Source organism: Anopheles funestus, chromosome 2RL, assembly GCF_943734845.2.
Source record: "Anopheles funestus chromosome 2RL, idAnoFuneDA-416_04, whole genome shotgun sequence".
Classification (NCBI taxonomy): Eukaryota; Metazoa; Arthropoda; class Insecta; order Diptera; family Culicidae; genus Anopheles; species Anopheles funestus.
In genome coordinates, this window is record NC_064598.1 from 58,660,204 (window position 1) to 58,685,543 (window position 25,340).

At 39.4% G+C, this 25,340-nt stretch overlaps 2 protein-coding genes and 1 long non-coding RNA gene across 8 annotated transcripts in view; 2 read left to right on the plus strand and 1 right to left on the minus strand.

The window, feature by feature from the left end:
* Positions 1-13,079, plus strand: part of LOC125764264 (roundabout homolog 1) — a 35,739-nt gene extending 22,660 nt beyond the window's left edge. For all 4 annotated transcript variants that reach the window (XM_049428297.1, XM_049428299.1, XM_049428298.1 and 1 more), the window contains 13 exons: positions 1,258-1,451; positions 2,444-2,546; positions 5,841-5,994; positions 6,325-6,455; positions 6,517-6,657; positions 7,584-7,715; positions 7,817-8,748; positions 8,810-8,932; positions 9,012-9,246; positions 9,332-9,427; positions 9,493-9,900; positions 10,070-10,265; positions 10,401-13,079. In XM_049428297.1, the coding sequence (XP_049284254.1) occupies positions 1,258-1,451; positions 2,444-2,546; positions 5,841-5,994; positions 6,325-6,455; positions 6,517-6,657; positions 7,584-7,715; positions 7,817-8,748; positions 8,810-8,932; positions 9,012-9,246; positions 9,332-9,427; positions 9,493-9,900; positions 10,070-10,265; positions 10,401-11,451 (3,896 nt within the window). In that variant the 3' untranslated portion in view covers positions 11,452-13,079. The remainder of the gene's footprint in view (positions 1-1,257; positions 1,452-2,443; positions 2,547-5,840; positions 5,995-6,324; positions 6,456-6,516; positions 6,658-7,583; positions 7,716-7,816; positions 8,749-8,809; positions 8,933-9,011; positions 9,247-9,331; positions 9,428-9,492; positions 9,901-10,069; positions 10,266-10,400) is intronic.
* A 1,824-nt stretch (positions 13,080-14,903) lies between these two features.
* Positions 14,904-23,468, plus strand: LOC125764265 (uncharacterized). 3 transcript variants are annotated; one of them, XM_049428300.1, is made up of 4 exons: positions 14,904-15,444; positions 22,153-22,299; positions 22,385-22,461; positions 22,544-23,468. In XM_049428300.1, exons 1-4 carry the CDS (start codon positions 15,426-15,428, stop codon positions 22,928-22,930), a joined length of 630 nt encoding a protein of 209 aa, XP_049284257.1. In that variant the 5' UTR covers positions 14,904-15,425; the 3' UTR covers positions 22,931-23,468. The 3 variants fall into 3 exon arrangements, with proteins under 3 accessions (XP_049284257.1, XP_049284258.1, XP_049284259.1); XM_049428301.1 differs by lacking the exon at positions 14,904-15,444 and adding an exon at positions 16,773-16,938; XM_049428302.1 differs by lacking the exon at positions 14,904-15,444 and adding an exon at positions 17,065-19,196.
* Positions 23,469-23,666: 198 nt separating this feature from the next.
* On the minus strand, positions 23,667-24,068 carry LOC125764266 (uncharacterized). The gene is made up of 3 exons (XR_007418449.1): positions 23,953-24,068; positions 23,760-23,879; positions 23,667-23,684 (listed from the first exon to the last, which is right to left on the minus strand). It is a non-coding gene; the product is annotated as an uncharacterized LOC125764266 (long non-coding RNA).
* Between the last annotated feature and the right edge of the window lie 1,272 nt (positions 24,069-25,340).

Consider the following 25,340-nt stretch of genomic DNA (forward strand, 5'->3'; position numbering starts at 1 on the left):
TTGTGATTTACACAACACGCGGATTAAATATGGCAAAAGTTTAGATTATTATTATTGTTAATTACAATGCAGCTTCGCGTAGGAACGCTTGCTGCCAGTGGCATGACGACTCCGATGCGCAAGAATTTCTGCAATGTCTTCGTGGTTTCCAAGCTTCCAATGCTGTTTTTTTTGTGTCGAATGAAAAGACGTACCGTATGCATTAGATCCTATTGTGGTAAATTCACTTCTTCGGAATATGTTTGGAGCATGTGCGAATGGAGCCTTCGCGCAAAAGTTTTGATGTTCTGGCTTGCGACAAACCTCCTGCTGAAGTTCCTATGTAATACATTTGCGTACGTGCAACGTTTGTTGTGTTGTGCGAACGCGAACCATGCCAACTTTTACAGCGATCGCATACTTGTGATAACTTATTTAAACTTTCACATCCATGCGAAGAATGGAACGAGTCCGCTTTTTGGGTGCACTGCAACGTCAGCTGCCTCTGACGATAAACTTATTCCAATGGCCTGTGACATTCCTAGTTAATCGCTACCCCACCAGGATTGCAAATGGAATTATGGTTTAGTGAGAATGTTTCCTGTGAACTAGTGAGTTTGGGGCTCTGTTATCACAGGCCACTCAATAGGATGCCTTGCCGTTGCTGCGTCTGTGGCTCGTATGCGAGTGTGGAAAATATTTGTTTCGGCATCGCTCGAAGGAAAGCACAGCGACAGTTTTGCGTGGAAATAGCACACGTGCCTTGTGCCAGTTTTGTTGTTGTTGTTTAAATTATAACGGCTTAAACTACGACGAGTGCGATTTCAATTATGCATACATAAATGTTGTTGTTTCATTTCACAATTTCATTCACCCACTATTTCTAAATAGTCGTTGCTAAAGTTTTGTGGTATCTGCAGTGAGATAGTATTTCATATGAAATTTTAATTAATGTCCTCATGCTATTCACCAATGAAAAATGTTTAAAGATTCGATATTTTTGTAAGGTTTGTTTTTAATCTAAAATATATTTGAAAAGATTTTCAGCATATGTCGAAGTAGATTATACTTTACAATACTACACTTTAATACAATACTATACAATACTTTATTACTAAAACAATAATAATTTTTTATGGAATTTATGGAATATGTAAATCATTAACAAAATTTTCCTTTTAAACTTTGGTACATTTTGTACAGCGAAACACGATATATCTTCATTAAACGCTAGAACTTCCACAAATTTATTAACCGTTGCATACTTTCTCATTTCAGCTTTGGAGCATCCAAAAATTACGGAACATCCGCTTGACGCCACTGTGCCTCGTAACGTGCCAGTAACACTCAACTGCAAAGCGGAAGGCATCCCGCCACCCACAATCACATGGTTTAAAGATGGTGAACCGATTAAAGCCGAACCAGGATCCCATAAAATTCTCTTGCCCGCAGGGGGTTTATTTTTTCTGAAGGTAATGCATGATAGTAGCCACCATCCGTGTCCTATTTCCGTCGACCGTGTCATTGCTGCGTCTAGATGCTGTCGATTTGAATTTTTAATTTCTCAACTCTCGGAACGATTTACTGGGCTCCGATCGGCACATTAGAAGAATGGGAAAGGTACGTGACATTGGACGTTGCACATTTTCCATGCACAGTTCATCGACGTACCACTTTTCCATCGGTTCATTTTCTGTCTTCCTTCCGGTACGGGTGAACCGAATGGTGTCGATGTAAAACGAGCATGATGATGATATGGTTCGGTGGTAAAAAAAGGTCCACTTCCCATCGTGCATCTACTAAATGCACACATTGAGCTATCGTCAGGTCTGGTATCCTTTTTTTCACCCAATACAGACATCAAACTAGCAAGCTGGAGCCTTGTTCAGTGGAAAGATTTCATAAAAAGCATTTGAAGGAACAATGATGTGGATAACGACGACGATCATCACTACGATGATATAACTTCACGGGATGCAGGCACAAGTAATAATCGTTTCTTTCCTCGGTGCGGCCTTCGCCCGGAGTAATAAAATCATTTTGCGACCAAGTGCAACGTATGCAATATACCGAAGACTAGTTCTATCAGACAACAGCATTTTGCAAAGCCTTAGTGTACATACCGTCGACTCCTTTTGGGGCCAGCCAGTCAAATGCTGTTCCTTTTATGGTTTTATGAAAGCATAAGCAATTATATTTTTTAAATTTCAAATCCACCATCCACTCGCGTACTATTGTGCAAGCGAGGGTGACTGAATCTTTTCCCTTTGGTAGTATCCAAAAAAAAATAGTGATAAAGGAAACCAGGTAGAATCAGGGTAGTTATTCTTTTCGACGATGAAACTTCCGTAACAATAAAAAAGGAACAAAAATGTCGTTTGACTTCGTTTACTTGAAGATTGCAAATTATGTGTTGAGAAGCGGGAGTTTGATAACGGTATAATTTTTTTCTTTAATTTTCCAGGTCGTGCACTCACGTCGTGAGACTGATGCGGGGGTTTATTGGTGCGAAGCGACGAACGAACTTGGTGTTGCCAGAAGTCACAATGCAACGCTTCAAGTATCAGGTAGGAATTGGAAAGTTTAAAATTTACTGCTTTACCCACTGCGTCAGACCAGTAAGGTTGCGCTCGTGGGTAAAAGTAAAAGTTATTTCCAGAGGATTCAATTCCCAGCTAGAAATAATAGACTTTAATACTCCTATCGCAAACACCATTTCCTAATCCCTTTTATGAGCATAAAAAATTGATTAACAAATGTTTAACGCATGGCCCATACGGTCAATCGTAGACAAGGTACGACTTACCAGCCACTTTTAGCTAACTAGCTGTATGTTTCAATGAATGTGGTGCGTAAAAAAGTGTTTAGCGAAGTGAAACATTTGAATAATTTTAAATTTATTTTTGATACATTCATTAGTCATCTATACTTGATAATGATACAATATAATACAATTACAACCTTTGAAGTTGAAAGTTTGAAGGTTTACTACATAGTTATGAGTTTCGATTGATTTTTATCAAAATTGTATCATTTTTTTTATTTATTTTACAACAAACGGCTCTCATGCTAACATTTATTATTTTTCATTGCCGATTTTATTTACTGTTGCTTCATGAGAATCACCTTTAAAATACCTATGCACGCTGAAGACTTCGAACACCATTTACACTACCTTCCTGTGTGTTGCACTTCGTTGAGACAGACGCGAGAAACAGTTTGACAGCACTAAAACCAAACACAACCCCTTTTCGTGCTGTGTTTCCATCTTGGTCTTTCAAATACTCAGTGCAACAATAAACATTTGCCATATTGCCTTGCTGCGGGACGAATATTTGCAAGACATATTTAGAGCTCAACTGCGAATGGATCATTTGTGAGTGTGATTGACAGCACACTTACAATTTGACGTACATTTGTACTTCTGATTTGCAATGACTAGTACACTTTATGAGAGTGAGAGTCTTTAGAAATTATTGAATATGTTATGTACATATAAGATTTTAAATTATTATCAAATTATTAAATTACAATCAATTGTGCAAAGTTGACCATCAGCAGCAAAAAGTGTAATTATTACCTCGCGACTAACTACAACGGCATAAAGTATCAAAACAAAGGCTCCTAAAAAACTAAACAACTTTACAATCAATAAAAGAATGCAGATGACATAAAGTGTTTGTGAAATGTCTACTGTTGTTTTGGTAGTATTACATGAAACTACTTTTCGGAAGATTTTGTCACTTTTGCACCATCGCTGGGAAACAAATTTCGCCGCATGCATATTAATGTTCCGTTATGAATCTTTTATTATGCAGCCATATCTTTCCTACACTCGGTGAGTTTGCACAAAAACAGTACAAAGCTGCCACAAACTAAAATACACTAGAAGAGAAGGAATGTTGAAACGAAACAAAAAAGAGGCTAAAATAACTATATACTTTTTCATATGATACGGTACAAGTGCAAATGCGCCCGTCTCGTCCTGGAAAGGCAATCTCCTGTGTACTTTGATAGAATGTGGAAAAGGGAAAAGCGTTCAAGTGTGTGAAAAATAATGGCCAAGGGGAGATTTCAACGGATAAAAATGTGCAAGAATATTTATTCGAGTCCATGTCATAAATAAAAGGTGCTAGAGATCGCCTTCAAGGGGATGGCCAGCCAGCATAAGAATGCAATCTTGCATGTGTTTTTAGCGTCACGATACTACTATAGCAGCGGTTTTTGGTTCGCTGGACAGTGCTATCGAGTTTTGTGTGCTGCTTCGAGATGGTTAACATCGTTTGAACGAATTGGGTTGGATAAAGGACGGATAATGGGTTTGAAAAATTGACTATTTTTAACACGAAACAAAGATCAGCATGTTTGCGTAAACTAATCTCTTTCATTACGGAACGGTCAACTGATTGATATCTTCATTTAAGTCGTGCATTGAAATGTAAACTTTTAATTTCCAGGATAGGAAGCAACTTTAGATGCTGTTTTTTTTGTTGCTTTTTGGCATATTGATTTTCCTTTCAACTTTCCCCTAGTATAGCGACTTCTTTACTTACCGTTCGCGTCTAAGCTGTCTATTAACTTAATAGCGTTTACTGCAGTATGGATATATCTCAGCGACAGTTAATCCAATTTGTACAATCCATTCTCACTGCATCGGGAGGATTACGATATTTGACAAATGATTTCGTTGATCCATTCGTCCCTCTGTATTTCTCGTCCTGGAAAGTACAACTTGAACAGACCCTTGTACGGAATATACCAGAAGCCGGTAATGGGATGGTGGATTGCACACACTCTCCAATGTATATACCTCAGTTCGCGATGATCTCGAGCCGGATCTATGGTTTCATATTTTATTCCACATTGCCCCGGTTTGGCCCCACAAAAACGTGGCTAATTCACCACGTATTAATCTTGTGTTCGGATTTTTAAAGGGGAGAAACCAGCCGAAACAGCATCACGCGCCGTTTTGCTAGCAAAACCTTTGCCATTACCGTGTCCGCAGCCGCATGGACATAGTCGTTGTCCTTCTGCATTAACTTTTTGCGATAGGATTACAGCGAACACAAGATTGGTTAGCGTAAAGTTTTGCAAGTCACGTTCCGTGGAATGTAATCGACACCCCGTAACGTGCGTTCGTATTTTCGTGACATTCGTTCTAGTGTAGCTACCGGAGCATTTTTCGTGTACGGCGTACAAGACGATATGCAGCAGCCGGGCATTAGTTGGAGTTTAGTCGTAGCAATTCGGTGCGCAAATCGAAGAAGATACATTAGGAAGGTTTGGTATTGCTAACGTAGCTTGTGACATTATTTACTCGAAACGCAGCTCGCCAATAACCGTCTCATGGTGTGGCATTTTATCCCGCCTCGGCCAAAAAGTTCGATCGCATTCGTTGCCGTTTCACGTATGAACTCACGGAAAACTCGAATATCCTTTGGCGTGGGTTCGTGGGTTTGAAAAGTTGTTTTTAATACCTGGTCTTTATCACCGAGTAAGATTATTTCGTGCGGGGTTTTTTCGGTTGTTGTGTTGTGGATTATAACTTTTGTTTTTCCTCTCCTGCTTAATACCAAGGACTTACAATCGCTCGTAGAAGTAATCCATCAGCCCAAAGGAAGATTCTGAACTGTTTTTTGGTCTGTCTTGATCGGTCAACAAGAAATGGTGTGTGTGTGTGTATCGGAGTGAAAAACTAATGCACATTTCAAGATATTTTATATCGAGCAAACGTTTGAAGTAAAGAATCGCAAAATAACTTTTAACTACTTTCAGTGGGCTAAATATTAAGTTGCACATTTGCTGTTTTGTTTAGATAGGAAATGATCACATATGCTCTATCATGCAATGTTTGATTTCAGTGCTCCGGGAAGAGTTTCGTCTGGAACCACAAAATACGCGGGTAGCGCAGGGTGAAACAGTACTACTAGAATGTGGACCACCGAGGGGTTCACCGGAACCAACAGTTTTCTGGCGCAAAAACGGACAAACTTTAGATCTCTCCAACTCCAAACGGTAAGTCACACGTATAGCGGTGGTGCTTGTGTTTCCCTGCAACAACCACATTACACATTATTTATTAACTTTGGCATGAATAACAACATTTGCAAGCTTGGTCATTTTATTTGCGCTACGAGTAAACTTCTAGCGAGCGAGCGATCGTTTTTTGCATGAATAATGGAGGTATAATGATACTTATCAACACTTCCGGCCGTGCCCGAAGGGTCAGTGAACTTTTAGGAGCTCTCGTTAGTAAAAGTTAATCTTTCGCATTCCGACATCTCGTTTTTCATCAATTAAACTAACCAATGCATTGTAACCGGTCGAATAAATTACTACTTTCAGCATCCGTATCGTGGATGGTGGCAATCTGGCGATACAAGATGCTCGCCAATCAGACGACGGTCGGTATCAGTGTGTGGCGAAGAATATTATAGGTGTGCGCGAATCCACCGTTGCCTTTCTGCGAGTACACGGTAAGTGTGGCACGTTAATCTCGGAGTTTGCCCTTTTTCATAGTGCTTACTATTTTTACAGTAAAACCATTTCTAATACGTGGGCCCCAGGATCAGACCGTTGTGGCCGGCAGGTCGGTAGTGTTTCAGTGTCGGGTAGGAGGCGAACCATTGCCAGATGTGCTGTGGAGGCGATCCGCTTCCGGAGGCAACATGCCGCTCGGTACGTATTGAGGCACATTGCATGATAATCGGAAACGTAAAACGGAAACCCGCACCGAATGGAAGCGGGAAATCGAACGTGCGAAACTGCGAATGGACCAATAATAGGATAGGATAGTGTTTTATGTGTTGTCATTAGTCGTATTATTATTAGCTTGTTTATCATGAAACAAACTACGGTTTGGTCAGCAGCAGAGGGACACGGAGATGGCTACGTGAGTACAACTTTGATCCCCTAAAAGGGTTGTGCGGTTAGCTGCCCATAAATTCGTATAGCAGGATAAAGTTGTCACGTTTGTTCTGCTGTAAGCAATTGCGAAACGGGATACTAGACGCCACTTTACCAGGTTGTACTTCGCTCTATCTCGGAGGTAGTTGAAATCGAGCCGGTTGCAAATAAATTAATTACCGATACTACGTACCCGTAGCCCTCGGTGCGTTATCTTTTGACATGTGCTAAGCGTATTGCTAGACGAGCAACGGATTTTCGGACAAAATTGCAAACGAAAGTATAACCATGCTTATAGATAAGCCCATAAAACAATCAAGCTGCTTTAGATAGAAAAGCTTAAAAATATGTTAAATCTGATATGTTCCGTACCAACTAGACTCAACGTTCATATGCTGTCGAAAACACGAAGATAGATATTGCTGCTTACAGAAATTGACAACAAATGAGCCCAACAGGCATAAGGAAAAGTCGTACATATTCTCCTACGATTGTCGGCGAACATACGCACATCGTTTGAGCTATCGATTGTAGTATAAATCACGGTAGTAATTTCTATTAATTTGAACCCCTTGTTCGCTTCCGAATATGTTGTACTTGAAAACAAGAAATAGGAAACTCGTTGGTTCCGAAGATAGACTGCTCGTTCTAACGTATGCACGCATCCTATCCCACACTTTCCACTCTTTCCAATACAGAACGAGTCCGTGTGCTCGAGGACAGAAGTTTACGGATAGACGACATCACAATCGAAGATATGGGCGAATATAGCTGCGAGGCGGACAATGCTGTCGGATCTATCACCGCATCCGGTACATTGGTGGTGCATTGTAAGTCAAGACATGTTCAGTTGCATCGTTAATTCGTTTGACCACAATCGAAGCACTTTCTGCTGACCCCGACCTTTGTCCTGTCTGCTTCTTTCGCCCAGCCTCACCTAGCTTTCTGCTGCGACCCAAACATCTGCTCATCGAACCAGGATCGGAAGCATTGTTCGAATGTCAGGCAACCGGACACCCACATCCAACGCTCTTCTGGTCCGTGGAAGGCAACCGTACACTGCTGCTACCGGGCAGCCGGATGGATAATTTAGAGGTTACACAGAATGCGGACGGTACCAGTGTGCTTTCCATTACGAAAATCGGTCGCATGGACAATGGCAAAGTGATCGTGTGCAGTGCCGTCAACAGTGTCGGTAGCGTTAGCACGCGTGTTGTGTTAAGCGTAAATCTTCAAGATGATCGGCCACCGCCACTGATTCTGCAGGGTCCATGCAATCAAACGTTACCCATCAAATCCGTAGCAATTCTACCATGCAGGGCGAGTGGAGTTCCTTCGCCGGTGATATCGTGGTACAAGGATGGGATACCGGTATTAGCCTCGGAAAAGATAAACATCACCGAATCTGGCACGCTGTCTATTGCAGAGTTAAGTAAAATCGATGACAGTGGACTGTATACCTGTGTCGCTAGCAGCAAATCGGGTAAAACTACCTGGAGTGCACTGCTGCGGATTGACGTACCAACCAATCCCAACATCAAATTCTACCGTGCACCAGAAGCGTCGACTTTCCCTGGTCCACCTGGTAAGCCGCAGGTAACGAACATAAACGAGAGTTCCGTCACGATCTCTTGGTCGAGAAGTAGCAAAGTCGGTGCATCAAGTCTGCTCGGATATACGGTGGAGTTGTTTGGCCGTAACCAAACCGAAGGCTGGTTTCAGGTTGCAAATCGTCTTCAAGACAGTACCTACACCCAAACTGGACTAAGCGCTGGTGTGACGTATTATTTTGTAGTGCGTGCCGAAAATTCCCACGGCCTTTCGCTACCGAGTCCATTTTCAGAACCAATTCTGCTAGGAATGGTAAGTCCTTTGTGATTCATAAATCTTTTTTTCCATGTCTTACCTTGATCGAAAATTTCAGAGTGACAGTTTCGGTACCGGAATCGACATGAGTGAGGCCAGGGCCAGTTTGTTGTCAGGAGATGTGGTTGAGCTCGTTAATGCTACCGCAATTGATTCTACCTCAATGAAACTTGTTTGGGAGGTTAGTAGAATAGTTTTGATTTTCGATTTTGGATCAACTCGTGTACAAACTAATGTCAATTTCCCACTCGCCGCTCTAGATTATCAATGGGAAGTATGTGGAAGGTTTTTACATTTATTCACGAAAAATAAACACCGATCGTTCAATCAACGGACAGTCGTACAAAATGATGACCGTTTTGAATGCTGGTGCTTCGTCTTGTTCGGTGACGGGACTTGAGAAGTATACAGAGTACGAGTTCTTTATAGTACCATTTTACAAATCAGTTGAAGGGAAACCATCGAACTACCGACTAGCAAGAACTCTGGAGGATGGTAAGAATTGACGCCAACTAGTTATGATCGTATTTATCGATCGAAAATATTTTAATTGTTGCTCATTTTCTTAAACCGTTATCAGTTCCCTCGGATCCACCTCACGGTATGGAAGCTCTGCTTCTGAATTCATCTGCAGTGTACCTAAAGTGGAAAGCACCGGTTGCAATGTCACAAAATGGTAACATTTTATTTGCATTTCTACCTTTATTCAGCTGCTGAACAATGATTGTACATCTTCCTCAGGCATTCTTCGCACTTACAACATAATTGTGCGTGGAGTTGATTTACGAACGAACTACTCGAAAGTGCTAAGCAATGTGACGATTGAGGCTACCTCATCGACACTGTTGCTTGCTAACCTAACCGAAGGTGTGACGTATACGGTGAGCATAGCCGCTGCTACTTCCGCCGGTATGGGACCTTTCAGCAATCCTGCCACATTGCGGCTCGATCCCATTACCAAACAGCTGGATCAAACATCTCATCGATATCCGATCAATCACAATAATATGGATGACATTCTGACACAGCCCTGGTTTATCGCGATACTGGGCTGCATATTAGTGCTCATGATGCTGTCGTTCGGTGCGATGGTGTTCGTGAAACGTAAGCACATGATGATGAAACAGTCAGCGCTTACAGCTTTGCGTGGTAAGTTTCAACCATAGCTTAACAGTGTGTTACTCAAAGAACAGAGGTGTGAAAATGATTGCTAATAGATTTTAGTTTCGTTTAATCGTTCAATAGTCAATCCATGAAATAAGAACGTTAAAACCTGCAAACAGAATTACAAATACCATTTGACGATAAATTATTACAGCTCACCCTGCAGGAGGTGTCGTTAAGATTCCACGCAACGATAGCCTTTGGATGAATCCATCCGGCATGATGTGGGGCTATCAGTCAGCAGGAAGAAGCAAAGACCATATACAGGATTATGCTCCAGTAGGTGCGACTTCCACACTGCCGTTAGAACAACAACATCAACAAACGATGCTGCATGATAATCGCAATCGGTAAGTTTTCGTTGGTGGCTGAGTGAGAAAAATAACACATGTATCACACACACCCTCCAAAATCGAGTGCACCAGCATGATTTGAAAGCATTGTTTAAAATGTTCATTTCGAAATTTCACTTCTTCTACACGCAGCTATGTTGAGTACACCGACTATCCAAGCGATTATGCAGAAGTATCGTCCTTCAATCCGTTACCGCACGAAGGTACAAACCATCTTACGGCGCCAGTAGGCAGTAGCAGGGCACCGAGCGAGTATGGTTCGGGTGGAACACGATCGCCAGCACCTTACGCTACGACCACACTGATTGGAAACTCGAGATTTATTACTGCTCCGGGTGGTGCAACCGGTAATGATAGTCACCTGCATCACCTGTTACCATCAACGGCAGCCGGCAAAATGTATTTCGACGGTGATGCCTATTCGGCTGGTTCGATCACACGGGCACCGTCGGACAATGACAGCGCGGGTTATGGTCGAAACGCTTGCTCGGAATCATATTTCAATCCGAAAGAGAAAATTAATATCACTGAGAACAAGCTGGCATCTCACACGATGTCCTTGCTGGCGTCTAGTAATGCATCAGTGAGCGGTGGATATCATCACCTAGTGGCGAGTCAGAACGGAAGTTCAAACGGCCAAAGCAGCGGTGCCAACAGTGCCTGTAGTGCTAGCAGTGGCAGCAGTAATAGCAGCAACGGTACGGACGGTGGAATCATCGTTGGTCGATCCGGTGGCTCCACCCAGCCGCTTCCTACTACCTCGATGCAGACGCCGAGGACGCTGAGAAATGGTTCCAATAAAACTCGCTTCAAACTCTCCCGAACACCGATCGTAAGCAGTTTGCGGTCCTCGTCGAAGCACGATACGATATCCAGTGAACATGGTAATCTGCCAGCCCACCATCAAGAGCAGCAGAAGAAAATGTCCTCGCTCAACAATTTGGGACAGAAACAGCAGTTCTATATAAAAGTAGGCGAAACGGGCATACCGGGCAGTACAAACAGTTGGAACCACTCCACAGCTAGTGCAATGGCCATGTCCAACCTTTACCAAAACACTCATGCCACGATGCCACCCGGTAGTGCCCACGGTGGCGATCCCAATGTGGTTGTCTACCTGCCCACCGGAAACCGCAGCGTCATTAGCTATCGTGCCGCTTCAGACATGGGAGACGATGTGTGAAGCTGGTGGAGAAGTGAATATTTATAATAATTTATTCTAAACTGCAATTATCTGCATGACCTGGAGAAGAAAGCTGACTGACGGTGAAACGTAATCTCAGTGCCATCATCTCATTACGTACCGGACCGTACTGAGGGCGAGCGTCGTTCCTAGTTCCTAGTATGTAAGAAGATTCATTGTTGTACCTATTAGCGTAGGATAAACGAATCAGAAGATAAGCACCGGCCAAACGCTTGTGTTTGACTTCGACAATGTTTCGCATTGTGTCAGATGGCGGATTCATACCGTAACAAAGTAAAAAACTAAACCAAAACAATGTACGAGCAAGACTGATCCATAAGCTTCCAACATGTGGGAACGTGGGAACTGATGGACAAGGAGTAAGCGAACAAAGTGGGGGCGTTCATCGGGAATCAGAAACCCTTTCATACCTTCATACACCTACCAGTACTTCCAATGAAACTCGATGTAAATAAATTAGACAGTGACCACCAATTAAAATTCATCCAACCGCAACGATACGTGTTCCGGTAGGTTGAACCTGTATGGCTTCGATAGATCAACGATGTGAGCTATGTAGGGAAAAAGATTCGTTTTAACACAGAATCAAATGGAACGTTTGTCTCCAAATTTAGCAGCGGTGTTGTGTTTGTATTATTATAATTTTAAACACAAATTACCATATTGTTTCCTTCTCATCTATCTTTAATAGTTGTTTATTTTTCTTTTCACAATGGCATCAAGTTTCGGCACGAAGCGCATAAATGAGATTGCTTTAGGTGCTTGTATGCGGAAATCAAACATGCATATCACAAAATACAGTTATTAGTTACAGTGCTGTTTTCTTTCTTTGGTAAACGTAAGACAACAAACACTGTACTAGGAAACCAAAAACTTTTTCTTTTGGCACACATCATAAAAAACATAATTGAATGATGTAAGTGAAAATTAACAAAAACTAAATCTATGCTACACAAGACTGCTTGAAAAATGCAGCAAGACCATTTTGGTACATTTCTCCTAATAACCCTTAAACAATCTTGCTGTTGCATTACTTTCATCTTTACAAAACGCATCGTTACCTTTCCATGCAAATGCACCTAGGCTAAAACGATTGTACATAGGCAAGCAAAGCAATATTATCCCTCCGAACTATGAAACAGAAGTAACTGCATCAAACCCACGGAAATGTACGTATAGATAGGCATGTAATGTAGTATCTTCATTTTTATCGGTTAAACAGATGATCAACAGATTCTGTATGCCATGAGATGTATCTTTGTTTATATGTATTTAAGTGCTTTAACGTTCTTCGGCATTACGCGAGACGACTGTACATAATGCTGCATAGTGTCAATTGTAAAATTAATAAAGCGTACACAATACTTTGCAAAATTACCTGACGACCGATGGAAAAGAAAGAAAGTAATCAAAACCATTCATCGAAAGTTAATGGCTTTTGTGGATGTACGCACCCAAATTGTTGTAAATAAATGTATATTCGTTTGTTGATGTAAAGGATACACTAAGCTCATCCCTCATACATGTTTCACGGTTCAAAAATATCCCGCTTTACTTGTACCGGTACGAAAAATGTTGTGATTAAATTAAAAACGAATAGAAAACAAGCATTTATCTTTCACCATTCTTTACTTTCATATTGATGACAATTTATTTTTTTATTCAGCCGTATTGATTTTGATGATGACAATTTTGATAGTACAATAAATTAATCTTCCATAACTTTCATAACATCAACGAACTCAAATGATACTCTTTGCGCAATGGAGACGCCTTGTCGTTCATTGCATGGTATTCGTTTGAATTTTTTTTTCTTATCCGTAACACCATATTTCCTTAGGTTTGCAAGCTAAGCGTACGATTCGTAGATAAATGAACATCAAAAAACAGGAAAATAATCTTTTAGGATCACTGGATAGATCAAAGTACAACAAATTTCAAACAACAGTAAGACAGATTATAGCCCGAAGGACGTAGAGGCAGCAAGTGCAATTTTGTTGTTGCTTCATTTCGATCCAAACGCAATTGTTAAAGCCTTTTATAACAATTGTTTCATCCTAGAGGATCTTTAAAAATCTTTAGCCATAACAATTACTGTAGGGATACTAAAATCGCCAACAGGAACTCACCCAGTTTAGTGACTAGTAGAGGGTGTTAATTTAATCTCCGTTATTTATAACAATTACAATAAATTTTTAAAATTCACTGAACATTTGTATACCCATCGTGTGTTCCACCATGTTAAATCCATTACTCTTTCCAAAACTGACACAGAGACGCATCCCGCACAATATTGGTTTCTGCCTACGAATGGTTCATCGTTTGCACATTTTATGGTCTTTTTCAAAATAAAATATAACCTGACATCACAATGATTTCGTGTAGCATGTAGAACGATGCTATTTCCATGAGATGAAATTTTCCCCTTTTCTGGTCCACGTCAGGTTTTTGAGGTAGGCCACTGAGTGAAGGATTTTCTCGTTGATGATGTTGATGTGCAGTAATCCGTTAGGGTGAGGTTTTAATTCATTCTAGATTTATGTGCTTCATGCTTCAACTGGGCAGGGAAATTTAGTATTTTGAATATAGCACCGATTTCATTAACACATTTCATCCCGAATAAGTTACCAGGTAGTTGTTACTATTAGAGGTGATTTGATTTTGATGTTTGTTAAATATGGTCAACATAAAAGTTACGATATTTGTCAGGAATTAAAGAAAAAATAATCTCATGATTTGAAAAGAAAATTTGTATATTCTAGTTTTGAGAGAAAGAAAATCAAAATTGTTCTCGCACTAGAGGGCACTAGAGGGCGCAGCGAGCAGCAAAGCGAATAGGCTGCGCGAGCAAATGAAACAGGTTTGTGATGTGTTGAACAAATGCGTTATGAATTACAAGTAGTTCTGCTATGGAGTATTTGAACGTTGCCGGATATCAATTAAAATGTAAAATCTCACTTACTTTTTTGCAAATTTTGAGTATAAACAGAGTACATCCTCGACTTCTAAACTCCTTCTAATCAGGTCTCATAGTTTTTGGGTCATTCTACAGACACAATACAAAAATCTTCAAACATATTTATTATTCTCCGCTTCGAACTTGCACATTTCATAGATAATACGATCATTCAAATTTGTCTAAACGATGGAAAATTGTAACGGACAAAGCTTAATCGTGATATTCAACAAAAAAAAAACAAAATAAATAAATAAAAAATAGTGTGTCAAATACAGACAAATTAAAATCCCTTAAAAATATCAAATTATAATTGATACTGTAAAACAAGCCTTCATAAAAACTAATTTGTTATTTGTTATTTTATGTGTGTAACTAAGAAAATGTATACCAACATTGTTCAACTGCAATTGTGGAGATAAATCTTCAATGAAATGTTTTTTTGTCATTAACAAAAACAATGACTGTGACAATTTGAATAGAAATTTTAAATATCTGTTAAAGCTTCATCCTACACAAGTGACAAAGCAACAATGAAATGAACACCAGATACACAAAGAAAATCTGCGCCCGGCATAAATATTTCAAAGTGCTCACATATATTCTCAACGGCAAAGGTGGAAGAAAATACGCTCGTCGAAAATGGAATGTGGCAGTTCTACAACAGACTCTTCGATACGATAGTGTACTTTCTTCAGATAGTCGTTGTCAGCAAAGCCAATGGATAGGTCGAGCGCACGAATGTAATTAAAGAAACTGCAGTGGTTATGTGCGAATGTTGTTTTGCTTGCCGATCGAATGAAAGGGTATTTCAGTGAATTGTGAAAAAGAGTGATTGACCTACTGCAATCGTAATCACGGTAGTGTAGAATTTTTTCTTAATCGTGTAACAAGTTTCAATACCTATCACATTGCTGGTTTTATGCAAAAACGCATGTGAAGTGATTTAGAGTGTGCACTCTCAAAATTAGTTAGATAAAACAACAGCAGTATAACGATGGAGCTCCGAGTTAGAGGTATTTGTTTTGAAGATATTTTAATACAATTATTTTAATTTTCGTTATTTTGATAGTTTTTGTGTATATATTTGATACGTAAAGGTCGTCCGTATTTTTTTTTTAGAAAGACATTTTTGATTATCCATCATCTGACTGAAGATTCATTTAAATTGAATATTATAAATCTGTTCAATAATGAGTGTTCTTTAAAATAAAGGAAGCGTGTACAATTTTAATAAAATTAAATAAGGTATAAGTGCTGTAAACAGTAAAACAAATTTCATAGGAAATAAAAACATTTCTCAACTGTACGATACCGTTATCATTCTGCAGATATTTGAACAACCGAGAGTTACTTGCATCTCGTAGACACGGGCAAGTGTAGAATATTTGACAAAGATACCGTTGTGATTTATTCAATATTGACTTAGTGATGTGAATGTTGCATTGTAAAGCGAGTACGATCGTAATTTTATCGCGCTAGAAAAGACGGAAAATATATCTCGACAGGTTTAATGGAACCGTACCTCGTGATTCGTTACGGTGCAGCAATTGTGGGTTTAAACCGGCGTGAACTCGTGGAAATGATCTAACAAAATTTTTGTTCTGTTAGGGGATTAGGAACGAAAACCGGGTCTGAAATACGTCACTATGGAATCAAGTGGAACAATGTATAAAAGATTATCTTTGCTCCACTTTTGATCCTGTATATAATACAAACTGTTATTATACTTTTATTGAAGGTAAACAATTAACACGTTTTCTCACTAGCAATGATTAAGTGTGTTGTAAGACGCAGTATGTTAATTATGCTAAATGTTAGTTAAAAAAATGGAATGCCACTTAGAACATTCCACTTGCATCATTAATTTTACTTAACAACTAACATCTTAAACATGCACTTTTGGTGATAGACAAATATTGTTCTCAAATATTACTATTAAGTTGTCCAATAAATGGAATAGTTTATTTTTTCCCGTTATTTGAACCGCTTTAGAAAATATGCCCATTTTTATAATTTTGTCTTCTTAAAATTGTATTTATCTTAAATAACCTAATTAATACTAAAATTCATTTTGGGGATGTTGTAAAATTGTAGTGAGTGAAAAAGAATTTGCCATTCAACTTAAGCCAGCCAACGTGTACAATCAGAAAGACAGAGAAGTTAAGAGCGGTCGTGTTAAATTGAGTATTTTGTGCCTATTTTTTCTGCCTCGTTATACATCGAACCGAGTATCACGCAGATCACATCTTCTCACGCATTCACCACTTTTAAGGCAGAGAATGTACTCTCTCGATTTGAGCCCTCTGTGTTTGTGGTTTGGTGAACGTGTTGAGCGCGTGTAAATGAAATACCGACTGTAGCCTATTTTTTCATCTGTCGTGAAACTAGTGTTGTTTTTCTCTTCCGAACGAACAGATCAGTAATTTATAAAGTATCGCAGAAAAGTAACGTTATTTGTGTAGTGTTTCATGTAAACCAAAAGGAATTACATATAATGGATAATATGAGTGAGTGCATAGAAGAAACAGTGATGTGATTAGCTAACGAAATCATATATATTGGATATATTTTACAAACATTAAAGTAACTAACAAATAACAAAGCATATTAAGGTATAGCTAATGTGTAAGGACAGCAAGCAAAAGGTCGAACTTAATGTTGTTTCGTCGTACTCATGTGTAAAGGCAAGCATATGGTAATGTGCTGCAGAATGAGGAACTAGATATGGAATTTTGAACATTTGATACACAGATCGTTGAACATTGAGCAGAATGTAAAATTGGTACCCAAGAGTCTAATATTTAAGCAGTATTGTTGACTTGTCACAATGTCAGCCACTTTTATGCAAATTCAGGCTGCGAAATAAACAGCCACATTAACGAATAGTCGTGAAAAGTAGGATGTCTTATTGACAACTGGCTCTATTTGCAGAAGCAGACGAAAAACAGCAGTTTGCTTGTGGTTGTTATGCTATTACTGTGTCGTGCTGGTTCTGGTCACTGGTGATGTGTACTAAACGATTTCGTTTAATATAAAAACACAGCAGTATCGTTTGGTTTGAAGTGAACAGCACAGTTGAATGCCACAGTATCAAAGAAAGCCCGGCATGCACGCCAAGTAATGCAGCTACAACGGATTTTCTCTTGCACGATGATGTTGAGATGATTGACCAACAAACGAACGCTGAGTTGTGTTTGGGGCTTTGTCTTGCGCCTAGCGTATGTGTCACAACCAAATGAAAACAAACGATCGTCTACGAAATGCATCCAAGTCGGGCGTATTGAACCGGTTTTTCATTTGATTGAGAGATCCCATACATTCCCTATGCCGGAGGTCACTGTCGAGCTGATTGTGAAGTAAAATAGACCGATATGAGTTCAGACGGTGTCCTAGACCTGTACAACGTCGTTAATCGAGCGACGATCTTCGTTAGTAAGCACAGCTTGATAACAGTCATTGTGTAGATTTTTTAAACACAGATAATAGTACAAGCCTACCTTAACAATTGAGCTTTATCGTTAAATGTTTATTAAACTATTTCAACAAGTTGATGTAATGTATTCAGGAATTTTCATTGTCAGTTCGATATGACATTATTTATATTAGTTTTTTTTTTGTAAGCATGTAAACCACTAAGAACTACAAATAACACTACAAAAAAAAACCACTGCTAAAGCCCAGTATATTGCAACAGAATAGCCTTTGGGCTAGGTGACAACTGCACATGTAATGTTCCGGTCTAAGGTGGTACCGGTTCCGCTAAAGTTCACGGTCAGATGAAACAGACCACATGTGCTAACAAGTCACAAGATCCGAAGGAGTGGAGTGGGAAGGTTTGGAGAACGCATTGGCAAACAATATGTACCGTACACTAAATTGTGTTCACCTCCAACCGAACCCAAACACACTAATTACTTTCGAGAGCGAATCTATTAACCCTTGCATGAACTTGTGCATAACGGCACGCGTAATATAGTGTTGAGTGCAAGCAAAAAAAAAATGAATGTTTCAAAACTTGATTTCATCAACTTGCATTATCACTTTAATCATCCCAGTGAACCCAAAATTCGTCACTCCCTTTTATAAAAATGTGATATCGAGTAGCGTATCACTAACACAACAACTTGCCTTCTACTACCAACCCACTAGCAATATCACACTCTTGCTAATGACCGTTACCATGACGATGACCACGAAACAACGGACCGGTTTGCTCAACGATCTACGCGATCGCTCGCACAGTGTATGGGAGCACTGCAGCTAGTGGTCGGTAAACAAAACGTGTTCGTATTTGTTTTTCAATATTATACTCAGCAGCGTTTCAAGTTCATGCTCTCAGACACAATCAGCACTCGCGACTATTGAATACACGGTGCCGCGCGTTCCATAAACGTTACCGGTATGATCGAAACGCAACAAAACTTCTTCAATTCCGTTGCTGACTAGTGAAGTGCGTACGGCACCTGCGAGTTTCACGTATACCAGTCCAGCAGTGATCGCGGACACGTCTGCTGTGTGATGTGTCGTCGTTTGTCAAGCCGCACTAACCGATCGTACGCGAATGTGTTCCTGCTGAATAGTTAGTTAAGGCGGATTTTTCCTTTACAGTGTTGTGCTATTAGTCATCGCATCGAGACTCGGAAGAAACCAGTTAGCTATAATCTGGTGAAATTTATTCCAAAACCTTTTTGTTATTATGCTCGCTGACTAACTAACCAAATATTTCTGAAATACTTTTGCCGACTGATCGACAAGTTTTATCAAAGTAAGTGAACTTACTGAGTGTGTGTGTGTTTTTGTGTGTTTGTGTAGCGTGCAAAGAAAACGAAATATCAGGAATAGTGTACACGTTCAATCCGAATAATGTGTGATAGAAGAAGAATTCTATTTTTGGCCATTGAAACCATGCATCGTGCCAACACTCATTTAAATAACATCGATTATTCGTTGCAGCATGTTTTGTTTTTTACTACAAGTTTTGGCTCCGTAGAAGCAACCTGTTTCGTTTACAAAACACATGTTTGTTCATTTAAACCTTGATCAAGTTTATCTTCTCTTATTTACTGAAGATTCGAAGAGGTGCGTTACTTTTCGAGTAAAGTCGCCGTTTTGTGTCTATAACTTGGTAACAAATCTTAGGAAACAGTTCTTAAATGCTGCCATTACATCAAGGAAGTAACAATCTGTTCGAATATATTCTTACTGTTTTACAGAAACTTTTTACTGTGCAAAATGTTTAGCTTAACACCACTCATGGTTATCTTTTGCATCCGATTACAAACTAGATGCTAAATGAAATCATGAACCAGAACACGAAGAAAACACAAACCTCGAACAGCTCATGCCTTCTTTTATGCGTTAGTCAACACTAGCAGTACTTTTTCTTTTACTGCTATTCGTATAAGAAAACATAACGGATTCGCGGGAGTTTTAATCGGTGAATAATGCATGACGAAAGCTCCCTCCTTTCTCGTGATCAACGATCCAGAAATGTTGGCAAAAGTAAATTTAAACTTTAGTCCAATTGTGAGCTATTTGGAACGGTGGAGTGGTGCGCTGTAGTCAATTCCGAGTCTAGAATACATTAGTTTTCTCAATTTAGGATACCAGAAGTAAACTTTTACATTAATGCTTTAATAGCTGGGAAAACAGCACAACTTTATGCTTTATACTATTACGATAACAACATTTGTTGTATACCGTTACACTTTAGCATTGGGTACAACGAAGAAATAGGTTAAAAAATAAAATACAAAACACCTGTTTTCGGCTACTGCCTGTGCAGGCCGAATCCCCAGTGCTCTGAATCCCAGTGCTACACTGTTAATGCAATAGCAAAAGAATGCATCACAAAATGATATGCAGTGACGTTCGCCATTCAATTGATTGTTTTAATAGATTGGTCGTGATCACTTCGAGTGCTTTCATATTCGACACTTGTTTCAATGACGATTGCTTCCTGTTACTCAATCGTGGTACATGGGGACTGAACTAAAACTTGTTCATGTGTAAGTAGAAAAATGACAAACATAGAAAGGCAAGCTTCACGCAAGTCAAGCAAAATACAAGCACGTGAAATCTATGCATAATATAGTTCTAGTTCAAACCAGCCCCCGTCTCAGACATATGTTGAAACGCGGAAGACCCACCAAAATCATTAGGCGATGGCTTTGACTCTCGTGAAGACCATCAACAAAGTCAAAAAACAAAACCCGCTCTGCACGTCTACCCAATGTGCTGAAGGTCATCATGCTTGTCGATGCCGGGCTTTAGATTTTGTGTGCTGCTCCTACTCTTATTGGTTTCCGTGTGACAAAAAGTTTCAAACTTAGGTTTAGAAATGTCGATTAAACAAGGCCGGTGCCAGTTTAGATTAGTAAAGTAGTGGCTGCAAATTGGCGTCCAATTTTAATTTACTCATTTGCGTAGTCGCTTCACGATGACGGCATCGTACCACGTGTATAAAAACCATCTGAGCTAATGATATTGAACTTCAGTCGCCAAGGACGTGTAACGCTTTGCAGGAGGAATCGTTTCTGGTGAAACGCTAGTTCTCGAGCGTAAAGAGACACATCCTTATGATCTATTTCTTTGCAATCCGCCTCGTAATGACCAGCACCGTTTTGTTGATGTAAAAACAGGTTTTGATGCAGTTAGGTGCACGGGCTCGTTCGCAAAACACGTTATCAATTTAGGTACGTGACACATAGTACAAACCAGTTGGGAACATTTAGCTTGCGGCGCCTTGTTGCTGGGAACTGGCTGATTACTCGATACAGTTACAACGAATGGTCGTAAGTCGTGAGATGGAAGTATGAACTACTAAGATGGTTCCATTCACCACTGTTTTCGTCGTGCTGGAAATAGTGCCGAATCATGTAACCACTTTTTTATGATACTTTCAGTACTACAAATGATTGCATTGTATCCAACATTCAATGAACATACACATTAATTGTATTTGATTTTTTTTTAACGTAAGAAATATCCATTTGTAAAAATCCGTTCGCATCTCTATTGTAAATATCACATAAAACCTTTGCTAATACAAAATCTTAAAACAAATTTCATTGCATATAGCATTAACGACTTACAGAAAGTTGTGTACATTTACATTTCATCGGTAAAAATGAATTATTTTCTGCTATTGAATTGAAACGCGAAAATAATTTTTGCATAATCAGAAGGAGCATAATTGTAAATAAATATCGCAAGGAGAGAGAAAGATAGAGAGCGGATGAGAGAGAGAGAACCCCTATTATAAGTATTGCTTATCCACTTATATTTATAGAAGACTTTCAAATGTTACATTTTGCTCTTTTCACATTCAACTGCTAAAGGGTAAGAGGGTTTATGTTCTAAAGAATGTGTATACAGTTCAATTGCAAATTGTGAGTTATTGTATTCGTCAGTGATGTATGTGTTAATCGGGGGCCGGTTCCACACGACAGGACTGGGTATCAAATCCCAGTAGACTATCCGATTTGGTGGTTAAAAATAAATCTAAGTAAGCGAGAAATGTCCAGCACGGCCTGTTAAGCCAAGAAGACATAAAAGGAGAGAGAAAGTGTACAAATATATAATCTCAGCATAAAATAACATTACTTAATAGTAAATATAGCGAATGACCGCTCGAAGGAAGAGGAGCTATTTTCTATTTCCACTTGCGATCTAAAGCAATACATAATTTTATATCATTATTTCTTTTCTTTAATTTACAGTAATGTCCTTGGAAGAAACACGTCGTACCCAGCGACCATATCGCTATGGGATGATGCTGCTATGTGTTGGCGCATTAGTGAATTGGTTAGGGCTAGCAGAAAACTATTCCGAACCGGTGCGATATGCAGGAGTTGCATGCATCTTAGGTAACTACCATCAGCATTAATTGCAGCATTTAAATATATTCGATAAAACATCCTAATTAATCATACCCTCGATATCTTCTAACAGCAGGAGCCTGTCTTATATGTACTGCAATGTGTTGTTGGCTTCACACACCAGGTCGTTCAGGAGCAAATGGAGATGAAGTAAATATATTGCTTTGTACTAGCGAAGCTGTTACATGGTATGACTGTTCCAATATAATTTCGTCTTCTTGACTAATTCCAGAGTGATGATCCTGTTCATGTGATTAGTACATCCGAGGAACGAAGGCGTGAAAAACCACCGGACTACGACACAGTGGCTACAGCTCCACCAAGCTACGACGATGCGATTAAGCTAGATCCAGCCGCTCTTTTGCGCTTATCAATAGCGTCGGATGTAAATATCAACAGTAATTCGAATGCTAATTACCTTCCTACAGAGCATCCCAGTTCATCTCAAACGCTGAACAATGGTAGCAGTGTTGTAGATGTTTCAAGCAGTGAAGTTAGCCAAATAGTAGATAGTTCTATGGCCTTTATCGATGAGAAAATGTGTCCCGAGAAACCACCTCCTTACTTAGAGCAGCCGATCAGTACAGGCGACGAACAAACGTCGCGTCGCACAAACTAATCTATTTACAATTATTCATTTTCTCCTTCAAAGTAACGAACTGTCTACAATGTCCCGCAAGTGCTTTCTTGCGTTTTCAAATCAGGAAAAGCTTGGTAAGACATGATAACAATTATGGCTGTGTTCGTATTCTTAAATTGTAAGCTGCACACAAAGCTAAAAATGCTTCGTTAAGAATCAGAAACATAAAAATGATATAATGTTGCCGCCTGCAGCCCTCAAATCATGCTGTACAGTATTAGCGATGCCATATTCGAAGCAGACGATGTTCGCAAGGAGCTACCCAGTTCAAGAGCGGTTGGGAAAATTCCTAATATTTCTAGTACTCGCGATAGAGTGTAAGCGAAGCTCTAGGAATATAAATTAAGCAACCTCATTTACATTACCATTCGTAGTTAATACGAGCGTATGAAAATAAACCAATCTTTTGTAGGCAACTGAACATGCATGATATCATGAAAAAGATGCTGCCCTAGCTATGGTTTTATTTTTGTGATAATAGTACTGTAAGCTAATAAAGATAGTCGATATTAAATGTTTCTGTTATTTTATCACTTTACCAGTATACGAATAAGCATTAATTATCACAAAATATTACTTACAGTAGTTGGCACTAACTATCATGATGGTAATTTAAATTCATATTTTAGCATTTTGATAAGTAACTCTCTATCCCTTGCAATATCGATACCATGATTCCAGCTGGTTACAAATAGATGCAGCTGATCAATTGTTTGTGCGTGTCCAATGTTTTCTGCAATCAAAATAGTTTATGCTTCGTATCAGCATTTTATTTTTGTATACACTCTTAAATTCATGCTCTATTTACCTGCAATGTATTTGCGGAAAGTAAGCTCCTTTTTGTACGATGCTCTGATTCTCTCCATTCCATTCAAAGTTCGCCGGTAGTTCCAAGTGGATCCGATGGTGTCGCAATCGGAAAAGAATTCTTTAAGAGTTTTTACTTGCCCTTTAACTGCCAACGCATTTGCTTCTATATCTTCCATGATCGTAACCATTACCATTAGATTTTTGCAGTAAAGTTGCAAATTTTCAGGGTATGGATCATTCGCTGGTGCTGTCCGTTGTTGCGCATTTTTCCTGATTTGTTTAATCGCGTTGCAGTACAAAGTGCCCTTCTCTACAGCCTGTAGCCATTTGCTGTGATGCTCTACAATGTTTATTACAGCTTCTTTTATTCTTAGCGACGCCACATTTCCTGGAGAGTTTGGAGTTCGTGGCGATTTTACTCTAGAAATAGATGCACTTTCCCGTTCAGGTGTAGCAGACATGTTGTACAAAAACACAAAACAATAATGTGCGGCATATGACATATGGAAAGAATAACAACGAAATGTCAAACTAAATCGTAACGATGGGTAACGTTTAGTAACGCATCCATCCTGAACAGTGGGTAAGAAATTCATCAACTCAGTCACATTCTGAAACAATATTTTTGAATATCATTTGAAATTTAATTTAACGGTGAACATTTTACATTGTAATTTTTATTGAATATTTTGTAACGAAAACTGAGGATCTTTATGGATTTATTTACATCGGGATCGGATTTTTGTATATAAAACTGTTATATACAAATTCCTTTCCTTTTTGGCACTAATTCCTACAACTACTCCTTTATTTTATTTACGCGTGGCTGGATAGCCAAGAATGGTATTAATTAATTTTTGGAAAACTTTGATGTCTCCGAGCACAAGTTCGAAAACGGCGGATTAGTAAGAGTAAGTTTAGGAAAGCTGGCTTCCCTTACAAATTTCTCTCTTATTGGCTTCAACGACCTCTAAGGTCACGCCGGCCATTTCTGGCTTACTAGACTTATTTCCTACGCGTAACCGAATAGCCAGTCCTTGCTACGGGGGGACGATCCGGATGGGATTGATCCCCGGTCTTGCCATGTGAACCGGTGCCGTTTATCACATACACCACCATCCTCCTTGAACATCCTCCTGTACATGATCCCAAATTGGATCGGAGCGTCATCGATGCGGTTACATGTGCGAAGGTGCGAACAACCTTGGCATACTTATTGGACAAACAAGATCAAATTAGAAGGATTTTTTTAGAACGTCTCTACTGCAACTACTACTACTACTACTACTACTACTACTACTTCTGCTACTGCTAGAACTACTACTACTACTACTTCTTCTTCTACTACTACTACTACTAATTCTTCTACTTCTACTTCTACTACTACTTCTACTGCTACTACTACTTCTACTGCTACTATTACTACCACTACTACTACTAATACTATTACTACTATTACTACTGCGATGCGGTTATATGCGCGAAGGTGCGAACAACCTTGGCATACTTGTTGGACAAACAAGATCAAATTAGAAGGATTTTTTTAGATTAAAGATGAGATGGCATGGGGAATATGACG